At 48.1% G+C, this 18,711-nt stretch overlaps 9 protein-coding genes across 9 annotated transcripts; 3 read left to right on the forward strand and 6 right to left on the reverse strand.

Moving 5' to 3' along the window:
• Positions 1–84: 84 nt before the first annotated feature.
• On the reverse strand, positions 85–1,655 carry N7533_006385 (M20 family metallopeptidase; the record flags this gene model as incomplete). The annotated part of the gene is made up of 5 exons (XM_057103035.1): positions 85–341; positions 419–546; positions 611–1,003; positions 1,069–1,451; positions 1,560–1,655. 5 exons carry the CDS (start codon positions 1,653–1,655, stop codon positions 85–87), a joined length of 1,257 nt encoding a protein of 418 aa, XP_056962665.1.
• A 1,160-nt stretch (positions 1,656–2,815) lies between these two features.
• Positions 2,816–4,517, forward strand: N7533_006386 (uncharacterized protein; the record flags this gene model as incomplete). The annotated part of the gene is made up of 4 exons (XM_057103036.1): positions 2,816–2,976; positions 3,028–3,121; positions 3,202–4,263; positions 4,317–4,517. The coding sequence occupies 4 exons, from the start codon at positions 2,816–2,818 to the stop codon at positions 4,515–4,517; spliced, it is 1,518 nt and encodes a 505-aa protein (XP_056962666.1).
• A 60-nt stretch (positions 4,518–4,577) lies between these two features.
• On the reverse strand, positions 4,578–6,260 carry N7533_006387 (putative flavin-containing amine oxidasedehydrogenase; the record flags this gene model as incomplete). Its single annotated transcript, XM_057103037.1, has 3 exons — positions 4,578–4,736; positions 4,793–6,151; positions 6,207–6,260. The coding sequence occupies 3 exons, from the start codon at positions 6,258–6,260 to the stop codon at positions 4,578–4,580; spliced, it is 1,572 nt and encodes a 523-aa protein (XP_056962667.1).
• A 2,508-nt stretch (positions 6,261–8,768) lies between these two features.
• Positions 8,769–10,395, reverse strand: N7533_006388 (uncharacterized protein; the record flags this gene model as incomplete). Its single annotated transcript, XM_057103038.1, has 6 exons — positions 8,769–8,841; positions 8,905–9,577; positions 9,739–9,842; positions 9,907–10,046; positions 10,128–10,184; positions 10,372–10,395. The coding sequence occupies 6 exons, from the start codon at positions 10,393–10,395 to the stop codon at positions 8,769–8,771; spliced, it is 1,071 nt and encodes a 356-aa protein (XP_056962668.1).
• An 853-nt stretch (positions 10,396–11,248) lies between these two features.
• Positions 11,249–12,440, reverse strand: N7533_006389 (glycoside hydrolase family 28 protein; the record flags this gene model as incomplete). The annotated part of the gene is made up of 2 exons (XM_057103039.1): positions 11,249–11,707; positions 11,784–12,440. The coding sequence occupies 2 exons, from the start codon at positions 12,438–12,440 to the stop codon at positions 11,249–11,251; spliced, it is 1,116 nt and encodes a 371-aa protein (XP_056962669.1).
• A 928-nt stretch (positions 12,441–13,368) lies between these two features.
• N7533_006390 (uncharacterized protein) lies at positions 13,369–14,221 on the forward strand (the record flags this gene model as incomplete). The annotated part of the gene is made up of 2 exons (XM_057103040.1): positions 13,369–13,650; positions 13,718–14,221. The coding sequence occupies 2 exons, from the start codon at positions 13,369–13,371 to the stop codon at positions 14,219–14,221; spliced, it is 786 nt and encodes a 261-aa protein (XP_056962670.1).
• Positions 14,222–14,586: 365 nt separating this feature from the next.
• N7533_006391 (uncharacterized protein) lies at positions 14,587–15,743 on the reverse strand (the record flags this gene model as incomplete). The annotated part of the gene is made up of 3 exons (XM_057103041.1): positions 14,587–14,606; positions 14,637–15,446; positions 15,515–15,743. The coding sequence occupies 3 exons, from the start codon at positions 15,741–15,743 to the stop codon at positions 14,587–14,589; spliced, it is 1,059 nt and encodes a 352-aa protein (XP_056962671.1).
• A 1,446-nt stretch (positions 15,744–17,189) lies between these two features.
• N7533_006392 (uncharacterized protein) lies at positions 17,190–17,684 on the forward strand (the record flags this gene model as incomplete). Its single annotated transcript, XM_057103042.1, has 1 exon — positions 17,190–17,684. One exon carries the CDS (start codon positions 17,190–17,192, stop codon positions 17,682–17,684), a length of 495 nt encoding a protein of 164 aa, XP_056962672.1.
• A 426-nt stretch (positions 17,685–18,110) lies between these two features.
• N7533_006393 (uncharacterized protein) lies at positions 18,111–18,668 on the reverse strand (the record flags this gene model as incomplete). Its single annotated transcript, XM_057103043.1, has 1 exon — positions 18,111–18,668. One exon carries the CDS (start codon positions 18,666–18,668, stop codon positions 18,111–18,113), a length of 558 nt encoding a protein of 185 aa, XP_056962673.1.
• Between the last annotated feature and the right edge of the window lie 43 nt (positions 18,669–18,711).

Raw genomic sequence — 18,711 nt, forward strand, 5'->3', positions numbered from 1 at the left:
TAATACTTTAATACTTTAGATACTTTGAATACTTTGAATAGTACATTATAGATATAATTACCTAGGTTGAGTATCAGTATCCCTTTACTCCCTCTCGATCTCCTCCCTCCATTGCTGGTGTGCCGTCGCAAATAATTCATCATTGTTGAGCATCTCCCAGCCGATCAACGCCAATGACTTGCCCACCACAATAGCCTCCGCATGCGCTTCATCAGTTCCTGCAGACGCTGTAAAGGATGGATGATGAGGGAATGTATTATCCGGTGTCGGAATTCCAAACATGGTATGCAATGTGGGGGTCACATAGCTAACGTTGCCTATTACAATTTCACAAAATCGCTCTGTTAGCATAGTTACCTACTAGGACTAGGTAATAACCAGAATACCCAGGTATCAATTGATGCATAACAGAACATACCAATATCAGAAGAAGCAGTCAGAACCTTATCATGTCGTTTCAGCACCTTGCGACCGTACTGGCCCATGTGAGCCTGGTATCTTTCGCATAGAGTATCGTTCAATCGCAAATCGGTATAGAGTTCCTCCCTGCATGCCACCCCCGTTAGTGATCGCCTCTGTATTGCACCAGGATCATTTCGGTGGAACCTACTCCTTAATCTGAACTTCGCATCCGGTGGCTAAAGCTCCTGCTTGAATGCAGTTGCGCACTTTAGACACCAAACTGTTCAGTCCCTTGAGTGACGGACTTCGAACTTGCCAGATCGCTTCGGTATGTTCGGGGATCACATTGGCTACCTTGGGAACATCGGTGAAGGCACAGTGAATCCGTTGTTCGGGGAGAATCTGCTGGCGTAATACAGACACATTGTTGTATGCAGATACCAGAGCATCGAGGGCGTTGATGCCATCCCATGGGTTGCCTCCGGCGTGAGCACTCTTGCCCGTAAACCCGCAGGTGATCTTTTTGCGTGCATTCATCAGGGTTCCAGCAATTCCCTCGGCATCTCCTTGATCCGAAAACACCTTTTTCGGTCCGGAGTGACTGTATCATTTCTTGGATGTTAGAAAGTCAGGCTGAGAAATGGGGTAGATTAGTGCGACACCTACGCCATCAGGGAAATATCCACGCCTTTATAAGCTCCTGCCTCGATCAGATCGGCCTTGCCTCCGCCATTTTCTTCAGCGGGAGTTCCGAGTAATTGTGTCCGACCGGGGATGCCGTACTTTTTCAACGCGAAGGAGAGGGCAAGGAAGGCAGCGATACTGCTAGTCGCGATGAGATTGTGACCACAGGCGTGACCGATGTCGGGAAGGGCATCGTATTCTGCGTTGAAGTTGATCAATCGCCCACCCGAGCCACTCAGAGCTTCAAAAGAAGTGTCCAAGCCATATGCATGACGGGTAACTGCAAATCCTTGCTTCTCGAGGAAATCACAGATGGTATCATGGGCGCGATGTTCGTTGAATGCTAGTTCGGGGTTCGACCAGATCTAAGATCCGATCACCTGTCAGACGATGTGTATCCTTAAATTTTGGGGTTGTGTGCAGTTTACTTAGAAAGAAAGAGCAAACTCGCAATTGGAAAAATTTCCACGTACCTCGTGATTGACCTTGCGCAGAGAATCATGCAGTTCCTCGAGGGCTAGGTCTACAGACGCCCGAACATCATCAATACCTATAGCTGAGATAGTCATTTTGGGATATTATGATCTATGCTCAGGGATACTGGGGAAGATGTAGCATAGGCATGAATATATGAAAAGTGAAAAAAAAAAGAGAGAGTAAGCAAGTGATGCAGGAGAGGGGCAGTGAAGAAACCCCTCCGTGGCGTCACATCCAAGTCTTCGTCCAAGTGTGAGACATAATATCCGCACTGTTTGCCGATGACTAGGTTATTATCGTTGGTAATTGATAATATTAGTGTTTTGATAGCAAAGAGCGGAAAGATTTCCTCGATTTTCCGGCTTTGGCGAGCTGAACAGTCATCCATGAAAGGCGCAGACGCCGGTCGGCAACGTGGTGGAAGTGGTGGATCTTCCCCGCGGAGTAAATTCTGTGGGGTAAACACTAAATGTATACAGCGAACCCATAGTGACGACCGAGTTGCTAATCACGCCAAGTAAACATCACAGGTCATTCATACGAATGGCGATGTAGGGATAGACAAGTGGGTTGCCGACCAGAGGAGACCGGGACTGATTGCCGACGCCGTTCGCGTATTGGAGGAACAGCCGAGAAGGAGTCCTAATCTCGGGTCCCCCAGGTCCAGCCGATATCGATTCTGGGGCAAGAAGGTGATGATAAGCATACCGAGACAGAAAGGATGTTGTGGACGGCACTTTTTTGCGCTTAGACTTGCTGCTGACTGCCGATTTGGTTGTCCGTCTTGAGTGCTTCGATTAACTCTTTGGTGGCGCTCATTCTTATTATCATATGAAAACTGCTCTTGGGCGATACAGAACGCTGCTTGTATCCGCTAAGCGACTGCGGCGGCCTAGCCACAATAATAAAAGCGGTGACTGATATTCGTCAGATCCCATCGCCACCAAGCCATGAGGGGTTTGGTGAATCTTCTACTATCGCTAGTATTCCTGTAAGTTTATAATCCGGTCTGATCCCACGATGGAAGAAATTGAATCCATATACTCCGTATATATACACAAATTAACCTCCGAGTCAGCCCTGGAGGTTTCGCGGGGTGATCTGTGATTTGCCGAGTCCACCCCCCCTATCGCTCAGATATCCATAATTTTCTTTTCAAGTTATTATATCAATCCCCAATACCATTCTTCCTGTTATTTGCATCGATCCCCTGAACACACCTTGAATCACCATTCAGCTTCATACTTTCACAATGGAGAAAAATGATATGCCATCGAATCAAGATACACCGGGTCTTGATATGGTGAAGATGGGATCTACCCCTGCCGCTCGCGATGTCGACTTTGGTCAGGTCCTAGAGACTACTTCCACACCAGAACTTGAAAGAAAGGTCTTGTGGAAATTAGATCTATAGTGAGTCAATCGAGTCACCCGCAAATAATCTCTCTAATAGAGTCCTTCCAGCTTGATTCCACTGATGGGATTTTGTTACATGCTACAATACATGGATAAGTTGGCTTTAAGTCAAGCGACATTATTTAACTTGGCGGAAGACTTGGTGCTTATCCTCCCCTTCTTTGTTTTTTTTTGATACTTTTTACTTTGACATGAGACTAATATTCCCTGTCTGAATGATAGAATCTCCGTGGTACTGAATATAACTGGTCCTCCGCTATTTTCTACTTTGGCTACTTTGCCTGGAGTTGGCCGAGTGGCTACCTTATCGTCCGTCTGCCTTTAGGCAAATATTTGGGGATGGCTGTATTTATATGGGGTGGTGTCTTGATGTGCCACGCTGCCTGCACCAATGCCGCCGGACTGATGGCCGCGCGTTTCTTCCTTGGGGTTGGAGAGGCATCCATTGCGCCTGGATTTGCCTTGATTACTGGCATGTTCTACAAGCGAGAGGAGCAGCCTGCCCGACAGGCTGCTTGGTTTATTGGCAACTCAATCGCCTCGATAATCGGAGGTCTCGTGGCATATGGCATTGGGTTGATTCATAACAACACAGTCAATAACTGGCAGCTGCTATTCCTGATTCTCGGTGCGATTACTTCCGGCTATGGCTTCGTCCTCATTGCCTTCCTACCTGATTCACCTGCCAAAAGCATATTCCTCAACAAGACCGAGAAAGCGGTTGCGATACAGCGAACCCTCAGCAACAAGACTGGTGTCCTGGACACAGGAAAATTCAGATGGGGCCAAGTGTGGATGGCCATAAAGGACCCCCAAACATGGTTCCTGGTGTTGTATACACTCTGCGTAAACTTCTGCAATGGCGGAATTACCAGCTTCTCTTCCATCATCATCAATGGATTCGGGTTCTCAAAACTTCAATCGCTTCTGATTCAGATGCCTCTCGGTGCGGCACAGCTAGTCTTTCTCGTTCTCACCTCTGGGTTTGCCACATTGGTTCGACAGACCCGTATCTTCATGATGATTCTCAACACGGCTGTTTCGATGATCGGCATGATTCTCATCTGGAAATTAGGCGCAGACAACCAGGCAGGCAAGATGACAGGACTTTGCTTAGGAGCCGTTTTTGCCGCAAATATTCCTTTGTCCTTGAGTCTCATCAGTTCGAATGTGGCTGGATTTACCAAAAAGAGCACCGTCAGCGCTTTGATGTTTGCAGCCTACTGCGTTGGCAATATCGTCGGCCCTCAATTCTTTCTTCCTTCGGAAAAACCAGTTTACGGGGTTAGTTATCACCTTTTCCAATTTTGCTCACACTCCCAGCTAATTAATAATAGACCGGAATTAAAGCCGCCATGTCCGGCCTCGTCTTCGGAATATTCTTTCTCATTTGTTTATATGTATACTATGTATACGAGAACAATCGACGAGACAGAGTCTACGGCCCGTCGACAGAGTTGACCGAAAGAGAGGAACTGCAGGACGAATTCTCCAATAAGACAGATCATGAGATAGAAAGTTTCAGATATGTACTCTAATCAGTCAGATGGAAACTGAAATACTTCTGCTGTGTATATAGTATGATAAAGAGAACCCAACTATGTCTGCTTTGCCTTTCTTTTCTTGTATCGTGTACCGTGACAGACAAGTAAGTACTTGGCAAAAAAGTCTTCTGCGAAGTCATCGAATGGCTCGTATGTGGCACCTAGCTGGTAGGCTGCCGCAATTCCTGAAATACAGGCAATTTCATGCATATTCTATAATCAATTGTTAGCAGGATACAGGAAGCGAATTGATATTCTGCTGTACCCACCACCATGGTCCAGCTACCAGCATACAAAGTTCGATTCTGCCCATTGATAAACATCATACCTGGCACAACTCGTAGATAATGCTGCCAACGGTGACCAAACTGATGCCACCATTTTCGCGCAATAATCTTGGATGATTCAATCTCATTCCAAGTCCAAAGATCCTTTTGTTGATCGTTGAGATAAATGGTTTGAAAGATATGCTCGTCCAATGGTGACGGCGGAAGACCTGCCCCCAATTTTTCACGGAATTGGTGCTGGTAATTCGTACAGTCAAAGCCCATCTCAATCTTATCAGGATCCGAAACAAATGAGTGAGTAAAATACATCGGTCGGAACCCCAGCCACCCGTCTTTTTGACAAACAGGGTGTTGCTCGGCAAATGATATTTGATCTTCTCGCTTCTTGGTCGAGGGCTGTGCACACAGGGCCGGATCATACTGGGCTTCAAAGATAGATTGGAAATATTCGGCATCGGAATGGGTGATGGTAATATCGTTGAAAAATTTGACACCCCCTAGAACGTACTTTTCACGCCAGGTCGCGTGGCGATCCAAGAGCTTTTTTGCCTCGTCGGCTGGGCAGCAGAATACCAATTCATCGAATGTTTCGGTCGGGTAATCTCCTTCAAGCTGTGAGGAGGCAGAATTATTTTCCGACTTCGTTTGAATTACAACGCCTTTCTTGCTCCTTTCCAATATTGCGACTGAGGTGGTCAAGCGGATATCAACCCCTTTAGAGCGCAGATCTGCCGCCCAATCGCCATAAAAGTTGCTTAGATTCGGAAATGTATACATCAGTGGGAGATTGGGAAGGAGAGTATCAGAGTCGTAGTCCCATAGTCTCATCTGCGGGTCATCGAAGAGACGCTCGAGTAGCACACTTGACACATTGGGTGTCTGATTGCCCGTGCCGAGAAATAATGCTAGCAAAGGCAGAACCATTTTGTTGTTAAAATCATCACTGAAGCAAAATAGCTTGAGAATTGTCTTGACTGGCATGATACCAAGCAAAGGCATCAAGTATTTGATGAATTTCAGGACGCGGCCCAGCTTTTTGATCTCCCGCGAGTGGTTATCGACTAAGGCGCTTGGGAATACGTTGGTCCAAAAGTTGTCGTGTCCCTTACCAAAGGATACTTGCAACTTCACTGGCTGTGGTTCGTAACCGTACCTTCGAAAAAATCGAAATGTATGTCGAAAAATCGCCGAGCCACCCTGAACGCCGTCGTTCAGCCAGCTAGCGCCATGTTGGGACTCATCCAGGGCAATCGAAGTCGCCTGACCACCCGTATGAGAATCAGTATCGATAATCGTCACATCAAAAAGATCTGGGTGATTGGCCAAAGTAGACGCGCAGGACTGGATGTATGCTGTTAGCATCGACTGCAAATCCAATAGGGTCGAGGATAGTCACCATCCCGGCAGCACCAGCCCCAATGATCAACACTTTCTTCTTGTCAGCCATCATTAATTCAGTCAGCGATGCAGAGAATAGAAGGATATTATGAGACGTGAATTGAACCTCTATGAGAAATATTTTCGGTGTCGAACAAAAAGGAGAGAAAAGCAGGGCGACGCGGTGGTGATGTCAGGCCGGCGCATTCCTGGCGATGCGCCAATCAACGAGCGGAACCGAGTTAGGGCTGGGTTGAGACAAAGATGATCAAGGGGAAACAGAGAAGCTGGGGGCAAATGGAAATAGTGGGATAAGACCTGTAATCAATACTGTCGAACTTGAACCTGAAAATAGAACCACCGATAACGAAGTTCGTAGGCAAGGAGAATGATCTTGATTGTGCCGATCGAATGCATGATATGCCACAGTACACGCTCGCCTTGATCAGAATATAAACTTCAGAAGTCCAGTAAGCCTGGAGGACTGCTGATGAGACAGAGCTGCAACTCATCTCTCAAAATTAAAAATCGAAATCAAACCTTGGAAGGTACAGTCATACGGTCGCATGAGGTTTAAGGCCCAACCTTTCAGGCATTAGTACTAACGTATTTCATGGGTGAGCTGGCCACCCGGGTGAGCTGGCCACCCGCCCCACTTACGCGTCGCGTGTAGAAACCTCCTTTCTTCAACCATCGCCATGCCACCAATTCGCAATGGAAACCGACAAAAATTGATCGAGCAAGAGGGCAGGATGGTATTTGCCATCCAGGCCCTAAAAGACCAAAAAATATCATCTATCCGCGAAGCTGCGCGTGTTTTCGACGTACCGCGTTCCACATTGCAAACACGGCTCAAGGGCGCAGTTCATCGGCCAATTAAACGCGCAAACAATATGAAATTGACAGCAATTGAAGAGGATTCATTAGAAAATTGGATACTAGACCTTGATTCGCGTGGCAAAGCCCCTACACATATGATGGTGAAGGATATGGCCAACATATTACTTGCGGAGCGGCCACATAATGGTAATATCATTACTGTCGGCAAAAACTGGGTATATGAGTATGTCAAACGTCGGGATGCTCTTAAACCTCGTTTTTCACGTCGATACAATGCACAGCGTGCTTTATGTGAGGATCCAAAGGTTATCAAGGAGTGGTTTCATCTTTTTGCTACCAAAATTGCCGAATATGGTATTCATGATGATGATATTTACAACTTTGATGAAACTGGCTTCGCAATGGGGATTACAAGCACTTCAAAAGTGATCACTGGCAGGGACTTTCATGGGAAGCGAAAACTCCTACAACCTGGTAACCGGGAGTGGATAACAGTGATTGAGTGTATCAATCGGAATGAGGTTCTACCTCCAACCATTATCTTCAAGGCCAAAAACTTAATGACAGGCTGGTTTAATACTGTGCTAAGAGACTGGCGATTTGAGGTCAGTGATAATGGGTGGACAACTGATCCAATTGGCCTCTCATGGCTCGAAGATAACTTTATTCCTCACGTTGTCAAGAGGCGATGTGGTGTCTGGTCAATGCTTGTTATAGATGGTCATGGGAGTCATCTGACCCCCGAATTTGATTCAATATACATGGCAAATAATATTGTTACAATTTGTATGCCTGCACACTCATCTCACCTATTACAACCTCTGGATGTTGGTTGTTTTGGTATATTGAAGCACTTTTATGGCCAATATGTGCAAGATATGGCCCGTGTCGGAACGACTCATATTGATAAGCTTGATTTCCTTGATATCTACCCTGCAGCGCGTGCAGCAACCTTTAAGGTCTCTGTTATTACAGCAAGCTTTACTGGCTCTGGTATTATACCTTATTCGCCAGAGAGAGTGCTACAAAAACTTGATATACGCCCTCCAACACCTACACCACCACTATCACGTGGTAGTGCTAGTAGTCGTGAATTTGTGCCACATACACCATGCAAATCAGTCAGTTTCAAACGGCAAATATCATCAATTAAACGGTTAATTGAGCAGCGATCAAATATGCCTGATAATACACCTGATGATGACCTAGAACAGCAATTAGAGCAGGTCAATAAAGGTGCCCAAAGCTTAGCAAATCAGCTGGCTATTATAACTGCCAATTATAGCCGTTCAATGGCCGAAAATAGACGAAGACAACGCAAGCATGCATTACCTAATACCTAAGTGGCCTACGAAGGTGGTATTAGTGTGGAAGATATGCAAATACGCCTACAATTGGCGAATGAGACCAATATGGCTACATCATCGGCACCTCCGCGAGCAGAGGGATCGGCCAATCAGAGGGCACCACAACGTTGTGGTAATTGCCGTGAGATAGGGCATAAACGTAATAGGTGCCCACTTAATGATAGCACTTAAATTTTTGCAATTTAATTGGTGTTGGTTGATTTATTTCTAAAAAAAGGTGGTGGTGGTAGGGCGGGTGGCCAGCTCGCCCGGGTGGCCAGCTCACCCATGAAATACGTTAGTTAGTTGGTATGTACATGGGACAATTTTAATTCAACCCCAATATTATTCCATGAAATCACTTGGTTAAAGAGAGAGGAAATGAGTATTGGTGACTATTCCTTCTTATTCTCTTCTCTCTTTCCCACCGTCTCGTTTGGGAAGGGCTTGCGAGCCCAGACTCGTCGTCTAATAAGATCAGTCATAACTCGTAGGATTTTACATGCTTCATCCGAAGGGGTGATCACTTACGCGCGCTGGTAGGCATGATAGCGGGGCGTCCTGAGCTCTTTGCGCATATTGGCCACATAGACCTGAACTTCCTCCTTGGTCCATGGGACAGGGGATCCAAACTTGGTGAGGAGCCACATGCACCAGCCCTCCATTCCGGAAAGCCAATGCTGAGCGTTCACAGTGCCAGCCTCCTTGTATTTCTTATCGCGTGGCCAGGGTCCGATAGGCCATTTGTAATTTTTCTCCTGAATATCGACGAATCCAGCCTTGCGAATTGAGTCGGTCATTTTGTCGATGGCATCCAGATCGCGACCACTCTTCTTCGCAGCATCTCTGGTGTTGATACCCCATGAATGAAGGATGCTGTCTTCGGGGATGCTGCCATCGTCAGTCGAAATGACGGGACTGGCCTCTACCTGCTCAATCCAAGCACCGGGACGCAGATTACTATGGTCCAGATTTGAATTAGCATCGAGATGGCGTCCATGATAGAGAGATACCCACTCGTAGCACCGCTTATAGATCCGATCCCATTCTGGATCGCTAAAGGAGCCAATCATGATTCGCATGTAGATCAGATCAAATGGTTCACGCCAAGTCCAAGGTTGTAGAGCATCATCGACTTCCAGAACGCAGTTAGGGGGCATCCAGGAAACAGGGGGCGGGAATAGATCGACGCCACGAACGGTTGCTGGGGGATATTTAGTAGAGAGATACAGAAGACCCACAGACTGGTATATTGGACTGACCATCTGGAAACATGTCGGCTACATCGCTATCATTATCATCAGCAAAAGAGCGCAATTACGCAGGATTCTGATTTTTGCTGAAAGACGTACATGGCCCAGACACCTTTGCCGGTGCCAAGATCGAGAATGTGTTTTGGATTTTTGACAATGGGCGACCGGAAAAGAGGGTTATCCCTCTCCGAGTCGAGAACGAGGGTGAGCAAGTGTCTGTATCCAACTTTAGCAGGATTTTCGACGATCACCTATTGATTAGGATCGAGAATTACCATACCCAGCCTCATAGGTCTCGAACATCTGATCGTCAGATGGTAGGCTGTATGCATTCTTAGACAGGGGCCGAAAGCCAACAAAGAAAGAGGGAGAAGAGTGGGGGTGGGAGTTCAATTTGCAGATGCGTACATGTATTCCTCGCTACGAAGCGATTGATATCTGATTGATCGCTCGGATTAGCCTGGATCATCCAACTTGAGAGTGCCGATTTGCACAACTTACCGACGACCATTTTCTAGCAACCCACGATAGATCGAAGAGCCGATGGATGTCGTTTCCCTAGAAGAGTTAGTCCAGTTGTGATAGATCTACTCGGAGAGAGAGAGAGGATGCACGGGGTGCACGGAGACGCACGACTGCCAATCATCTGGGTAGGAGTTATCATCATTTTCATATAGGTCCGGATCCTACAACCTTGTTCAGGAAATTGGTTGATGTGATGACTGAAATGCAGGGGGGTACTCACGACGGCAATGGGTTGATCGGCCATAGTGATTGTTGATCTCCCAAAACCCAAAGTTGTAGAGAAAAGGAAGGGAAAAAGAGGAGGGATAATGATAGCATCGAAGCGAATATTCCCCGCCAGAGTGTGGCCTGTTGGAAGTGCTGAATTCAGTTTAGCAGCGGTGGAGATGTATCTCTCTTGGGGATTAGCGTAGTCGCAGGATTGCAGTCGCAGGACACTAGCAGGGTCAGAGACGCATGTGTCTCTACTAGTAGGGAGGACGTGACCGTGAAAGTGGTTGACGGTCGGAGGAGGAACAGTCGATATTGAAATTGCAAAGAAAGTCCAGCAGATGAGATAATTCATGTTACAGCGCGCGGTGCAGGCCTGCAGTGTTGATGCCCCCTGCCATTTTGACAGGTCGTAGGCGGTACATGTAACTATTTTATGTCCGACCTTAGTACGACCTTTCATGCGAGCTTGCCGTTGACGGTGGATCCCGGGAGGATCACTTTGGACATCGATCCTATTAGTGGAATCTGATTCTACTCCGTGACGTGCTCCACTCCGTTCGGAGGGAGCTGACCCTGGTCAGTTTGACGGGAAAAGGACGAGTGTGTTCCACTCTCTAGTTACTATTTGCTTAGGGGAGCAGTACCTACTAGGTATATCATAAACTTGAATGAGAAGCAGGAATTCACTCCTTATTTTAGAAAGTTTGCAAGCGACGAGGTCCGAACTCGCGAGAACAAATGCTTATTGGATACCACTAGTATTACAGGAATGATAGATACTGTAGGCTAGTACGGACTCGGAGTACATGTACATAGAATTCATACTAGTATAACCCACAGATACTAGTATCCCATGGAAAAAGCAACCCTGAACTTGAATGCGACTAGCAAGATGCGCCCGAAGGAACATTCTCGCAATCGTCACTGGTAGAGCCGCCAGTCAGACTGACATCGCTCCAAGTCCAATCAGAACAGCTATCTTCGGCGCACAGGATATACACCTCCACCGCATCATCCTCGAGCGAACCGGTGATGCCATCCACGGTGAGACCGGTGATTGGCACCCCGTCGGTTGGGGTGCCCGTGGGCGAGCCATTCTCATAGTCCTGCTCGATCACGACGCCGTAATCGGTGATACCCGAGAGAGTGATGTCCGAAAAGGTCACATCGCTGACCGAACCAGTAGCATCATAGATTGTCTTGATGCGAATTCCATTCGCCGAGTCACTCACGGTGGAGTCGGTGATAGTTACGTTTTTCACAGTGTTATCGTCGCGGTCGCCCACAGAGCCGATGGAGAGACCGTGGCCGCCAGAGCAAGTGGCTCCACTCCAGTAGATGTTCTATTGTAATACAATGGTTAGCGCATTCCCTCCAGGATTTGAACTGTTTTGGGCGCTGAATGGGAAGAAGGCTCACCTCTCCAGAGTTAATAGCCAGGCAATCATCCTGGTTCTTGACGGTCGGGTTCGTGATAGTGATATAGGTAGATTCGCTGATATCAAAGCCGTCGGTGTTGTGGCCACCATTGTCGTCGCCGTCCGAATTATCGATGGTGACATCCTCAATGACGAGATTGTCCGACTGAACGCTGATGGCTTGCACGGGAGTGTTCTTGATGGTCAAGCCGGAGATGGTCGAGTCATCGAGGGAGTGAGCATAGAAGAACTTGGGCTTGGTTTTTCCGCCATTGGTACCCTCGCCGTCCCACCAGCGAGAACCATCACCGTTAATGACGGCTCCATCATTGGCAGTCACGGTAATACCAGAGCCCGAGATACGAATAAGAGGGCCCTTCCATTCTTCATATCCAAAGGTCGTGGTGCCGTCAAAGATCACCTTGGTGCCATCGCTCAGATCCGACAAATCAAGGGTCTCCCCAGCTGGGACCTCGATATCACTCAAGACGATGGTGGAGCAGTCAGACTTGCTGGCCGAGGCGCTGGCTGCCTCGGTGAATGTGCAAGTTGAGGAAGACCTCTTGGTGAAATCGGAAACACGCGAAGGGGCGGGAGCAGCGGCCGCCAGGCTGGCAGCAGCAGTGGCCAGCAGCAGATGCGAAAGAAAGGAAGGCATTATTCTGTTCAACAGAAGAAATGGATCAAAAGAATGAGGTTATTCTGATCAACAGAATAGGAAGCAAAAAAAATGAGTGAAAGGAGAGACTGAAGTGGTTCGAAATACGATCCCAGCCAAGTGTTCTCGTTCCGCGCGCCTTTTATAGCGTGGGTGGACATGCTCGTATACTCGGATCTCGTACTAGTATGCTAATTAGTTAGTAAGTATGTATATACTAAGCTTGATTGAGCATTGCGAAGCTTTCACTCGACGCCAGGGGGCGTTAAACCCGAGAAGCCGACTTTTCGACCAGCTTGGGTACGTTGGGAGTGGCCGGTCAATTTCCACGTGGGCAATAGGGGCGTGAGAACAAGTTGAAACTGGTGGGCCTGGATTAATCTCTAACAACCGTCGCTCTCTGATTGAAACTTGAACCGAAACAAGAAATGATAGACATGAGTTGTAGCTTGAAGTGGGAGACGCGTCAGAGCGGGTAATCTTCGGTAGTTTCGCATTACTCCGTAGCTTGGAATTTTATATTCCAAGGTTACCACTTGCACACCTGCAATTTACCTAGATACTAGGAGATACCTCCGACTAGGAGTAAGCTCTGTACTAGTATACTACAGTAGTATACTAGTTACTAGCCTACTTGATGGTAGATATTAGTAGTAGTAGTTCACACCTAAAGAGAGTAATGCAGCACCACAACTCAATAGATATACCACTGGCATCTCCAGTCCCTAGATTCAAGATTGAAAATGCTCCTACCCTAGGTAGTTACTGCTTTTAATTGTGTATTTCTTGTAAAAGTACTCCAGGAACCACTACTAGTAATAATCACTGGTTAATAACTACTCCCTCCTTCATACCGAAATACCACGTGACTTGTTGAGATCTCCAACTCTCCTCCTGGTCTCTCCAACTTTTCCCCTTCTCTTCGCGAATGGCCCTCCACCGAAAACACTACAAGATTACCGGAGCCCCGGACTACGATAGCCCTGAATTCTGGGATCATCGCTTTGCCACTGGATGTGATGTGGGCGAGTGGCTGAATTCGGGCCATGTCTTAATCGACGCCGTCTTAACCGACCTGGGCCAACGTGCCCATTTGAAGTCCCCAGGCAACCCCCCACGCGTGTTGCATTTGGGTCCCGGGGTCTCACATCTGGGCCAAAAATTACGTGATGCCTGTCTCGAGCGACGCTGGACAGCTAATGGAATCTTGGTGAGTGTCGAGAATCATTGGGTGCACGAAGCTAATTAGGCCTGGTCGCTGATTGAGATCTACCTAGAACGTCGACTTTTCCTCCGAGGCCGTGCGAATTGGTCAAAATGCCGAACGAGAAATCCCTCCAGGACACGCTATGCACTGGCGCCGAGCCGACCTCTTGCTCTGGGATCATGTCGCGACCTTGATGCCCTTCGCTCCCTTCGATGTGATCCTTGACAAAAGCACCAGTGATGCGATCGCAACCTCCAGTGACTTCAAGGTCTCGGCCTTGGACGCGCCCGAAATATGTCCGACCGTACGAGAGGTAGCCCAAGACGACGACAATGATACGACGATCTTGTCTCCAGTCGAGCTGCTCGCCTTGAACCTTGTCCCATTGACTCGAAAGGATACTACTTGGATTACACTATCGTATTCTGCCCTACGGTTCGATCGCATTCCAGCCCTCAAAAATTACTGGACTTTGCGTTCTCGCACTGCTCTAAAGGCCCCCGCTGGCCCGGTCTCGTCTTCCGCACATACTCCTGATGTGTTTCATTGGGTCTATATTTTGGATCGCAAATAATGGGTTGGTGGTTGCTCTCTCACCATTGATATATCTCGCCACCATACCGGCATACGCAGCGCAAAAAGCTCCAAATACAATCAAGCAATCAATTTACTACTACGCCTCTTTCAGATATACCGACTGCGAGTAGTAATCACAACATCAAGGTCAACAAATATACGATATATTCAAGCATAATCTCCATTCCAGCTACTAATAGTGTCCTCGACCCCTTCACGGATCTATGTACATCTACTATTTAGGTACTTTCTCTCGACCTCGCACCTCAAACTATTCTTCCACCGACTCAGACCATTTCAGACCGCAGTACGACATATCGAAATAGATCAGCAGCCAAGGTTGATCGCTGTGTCGTGTCTTGATCAGTCTACTGTGTCTCTCACTGGAAAAAAAAGGGGACCGGGGAACATACCGTTGGCATACAGAGCGTACGAATCTGCATTCAGCACAGCCTGGGCACTACTGAGAGAGGTCGCGGCCGCGTAACCGTATCCCAGGTCGTCAGTACCGGGGCTGTACACCCCCGGTGCGTGGGTGAACTCATGCAACGCGGTGGTGGCCTGGTCTTGTTGGTGACAGGTACTGGCCAGAGCCGGCAGATAAGAGTAAAAGATGTCGCAGTTGGCGATCACATTACGAGAGGGCAGCGTGTATGCCAGCACATTGGTCTCGCAGTATCCATAGGGATCACTGCAGTAGTAAGTAGTCGATCCAGAGCTGGTCGATGCCGCTTCATTGGCCACGGCGGTCAGTCGTGCTGCAACGACCGAGCGAGTCGAGCTGGAGGTGGTTTTGAAGTACTCGCTGAACTTGGAGGCCGATCCGGACTTCGCCGCAGTAGCGGCGGCCTTGGCCAACTTGACCGTGTTAGCCAGACTTGTCTCAAAGGCCGATTTACGGCTGGCATTGCTGCAGCTCTCCTTGGTGCGGCGATCGAGCGGTTTCAGCGCCTTGGTCACCTGGGAAGCCTTTGTTCCATCCACGTCGATTTTCAGGTCGTTGGAGCTGTATGGCAGATACCCGGTCACCGATCCTTCCCTGACCACCGGAACTAGGCCACTGGAACGTAGGGTAATGGCACCTCCGTTGGACAGATCAGTCGTCTCGGCAATGTCAAACTCATCTTCCAAAACTTCTCCGGCCCCCAGAGTTGTGAGGGAATCCGACTCAAGCCCCTGAAGCTGGAAGCGACGCTTGATTCCGTCGAAAACGACCTCGTCATCTGCCCGGATGGTTAGCAAATGTAAATCACCTGGGTACATTCAAATCGGCAGAGCTCCACTGACTTACCATTGCGGTAGACCGCAACCTTCTTGACAGGAGCGCTGTCACGGAAGAAATTGAGGTGCACAAAGGTGACGTTCTCGGCACCGGTGTTTTTCACGACAGCCTTGATGCGAGTATCGCTGACTCGACTCAAGGTGACATCCAGGGCAGATGCCTGATCGACCTCGATAGGAAACGCATACACGTTCTGTGCGATAGCCAGGAAGGCCGCGGACAAGGCAGTAAGACGCATGGTGGAAAGTTATACGGCGAGGGGTGAAAGATTAAGAAGTTGGAGTTGATCAAATGAATGTGCAGTGAGTTTGAGCGCCGATGTACGGTTGAGCAGATTCAGATGAGAACACCTGGAAATTGCACGGCCGGATGGCTCGATTTATAGTTCTCTGGGAGGAAGATTCATGTCGATATCCAAGCATTGGATTCCGTCTTCAGTTACCCCGAAGTGAAGACTAACAAGGCTAGTTCGTGATGTGAGAGAGTTGGAGAGCCCTAGAGAGTGTCTGATTTCCCCACCTGCAGTCCTGGCAGAGGGTAAATTAGGTGGTCATCTGGTGTTTCGACTGGTCATTACGAGGGCGAGAAGGCAGAGACCATCCACTACTGGTTGTTGACATCTCGAGAGGCCTGGATCTCGTCGGAACTCGACCTTGATGTGAAGTGAGAATTGCTTCCGCTTCTTGGCCCGGCGGAGACCCGATTCACCGAGTAACGTCTGCAAAGGAGATCGTGCTCGGAGAGAGTCCTGGAAGAGGACTGGTGAGAATCTGGGATAACATAGATGATGGCCTTCTTTGTGTGTCGATTGGGCCGGGGAAGGCAAACCCTAAACCCAAGACTCGACGATGTAACGGATATTAACTTATTGGAGGGAACTAAAGTGTTTTGTACATGGTGTACATGATACACAGGGGGCACACTTTTGGTATTCCAGGGCCTTGGAAGCACGATAGCCTCCCCCACCCCTCGAGAGATTAGACTCGAGGCTCACAGGAGGGTGAGTTTCCCCCTCACCTCTCTTCAAAGGTCAAGTATGATAGAGGGTGATAATGATTGTCTTCCACTTGCCAAGATGCCTGAGTCTTGCATTGCTGCGGAGTCCGCGGCGCCAAGCAAATCAAGATACCACCCAAGATACGCCCAACTCTTATATTCGCAAGATAAAGGGTTAACTGCGGGTTAAGTGGTCTTGGGGCAACCATTGACAATGCTATACTCTGCTGCCACTGCCAATAGACTCCCGATAGGAGAAATCTTGAAGAAATTCCTGAAGATGACAAGATGACCGCCAAGTCGGGGTGGATGGGAGGGTTACACGCCACCCAGGAGTACCCGGCGCCACCAAACCCTGTGGCACAGCTTGGCCCGGTAATGAGAGGAGTTGTGGAGAGTTCCATTGGCCCTTGAGGAAATCAGAAACGGACGATTGACCAGAAACTGTTCCTTCCGTAATTTATCTCATGCCTTTGGTGCTATGCAGCAGTTCCCTGGGCGGCTCTGAGAACCGGCGACTAACATCCATGGGCTGAACTACGGCCTCCTTTCCCCTCAACTCCTCGAAATGAAAATTGAAGTCTTCATTGCTCCCTTACTTTACTCACTCTCCTCAAACCCGAAAGTCTCATTCACTCAATAATCCTCAACTTCTCCCTCTGATACCAAGAGACCAGGAACGGGAATGATGGTCCCTGCTTTGAGTCTGCAGGTCACTCTGGCCTCTGAGGTCTCAAATCTCCAAGCGTCATCATCTCTTCCTGTACCCATCAGCATCTCTATTCACAACAACGCATCATCCTCAGTGACTCTTTTGACATGGAACTCACCTCTGGACTTCCAGGCCGGGGTTCTGGGTGTTTTTGAGGTCTGCGATATTGAAAATGGAAAAGCACTTCCCATCGACACGATCAAAGTATCCAGAAAGCTCCCGGCAACCTCGGCAGATCTGGTCGAAATACCAGCGGGCCAGGCCATAGACCGCACTGTGAAGCTTCCTTCATTTGAATGTGAAGAGGGGCATGAATATTCCATCCAAGCTCTGGGAATATGGCATGCGGTGTGGGAGATGCCGCTGACAGAAGTGACTGAGTCTCACCTTGCGGATTTAACTGGAGCTACACGCGGAGAATTCAAATCAAATTTTGCCCATGTGAAAGTCAATAGAACGGGGAATTCTTGAAAAGGTGACTGGGGCCATCCCGAGAACAACCTTGGAAATGATACCGCCCTGATGAGGGTTTCGGCCAAGTCTACTACCTAGTATCCTCTAGTGAAATATAAAACTCTGCGGAATCTATTCCCGAGGTCGTATCTTCTGTTTTTACCTAGGTAAAACCCTACATGACTCCCATTCGCGGCTGGATACCATCGAAATATGCTGAGCTTTCACGCAACCCTCCAAGTAGACGAGGCAACTGGAGCGTCTGCATGACGAGCTACAAGGATAAACTATTGCGATTTACGCTTTGAGAATGTGGAAATTAGTAGTTTTGAATTGTGCCCAGGTGATTCACCCGTCGGATGATATAACCTTGGAAGCCTAGCCAAATCTATCATGGTTCATCATCTTCAAGCTAGTATTTATCCAAGTCACGGAAAACTTGTATCAAGTCCACCCAACAATATAGGCATCCAAAAGATCCTCACCATCCTCAATGTCTGCGTTTTCCGTAGTTGAATGAGCGAAGTTGCAAGTGGTAACAGGCTCACTAGTATGAAACCAAGTATCTGAAGGGTTCTTCGAGGCTTCAACGTTAGAGTTATTCCATGATTGAAGACTCTCGGGGGTCGGTATTGCCCCTGCCAAAATGCTAGCCCCCTCAGGAGGTTTGAAATCCGTAGTAGACATATACTCTATGCTGTTTTCAGGGTCCCTTGAAATTGCAGGGATGTTGGTAAAAGACTCATTAGCAACTTTCAATATTGGCTTTGAACCCTCACAGGGGATGGGTAGTACAGAATCCGACTGCGGAAACTGAAAAGAGCCCCGTAGATATGTCTTTCCAGCGAGATCAGCTTCGTGAGATATTTGACCTTGTAACTGTCTAACATCTGGGATTCCGGTGTCTGTGGGTAAATTCCGCAAATTTTCCTTCGGAATATTAGATTGTGTGAAATATCTGGGTGGCGTCGCAAATTCGGCTGCCGATAGCTTCATTTGCATTGTGAGAGTGGCCATCGACTTAAGAGTAACTAATGATTTTCTC

This window comes from Penicillium manginii (assembly GCF_028828005.1).
Source record: "Penicillium manginii strain IBT 31320 chromosome Unknown utg000004l:1.0-7231830.0:1.0-7236170.0, whole genome shotgun sequence".
NCBI classification, from domain to species: Eukaryota; Fungi; Ascomycota; class Eurotiomycetes; order Eurotiales; family Aspergillaceae; genus Penicillium; species Penicillium manginii.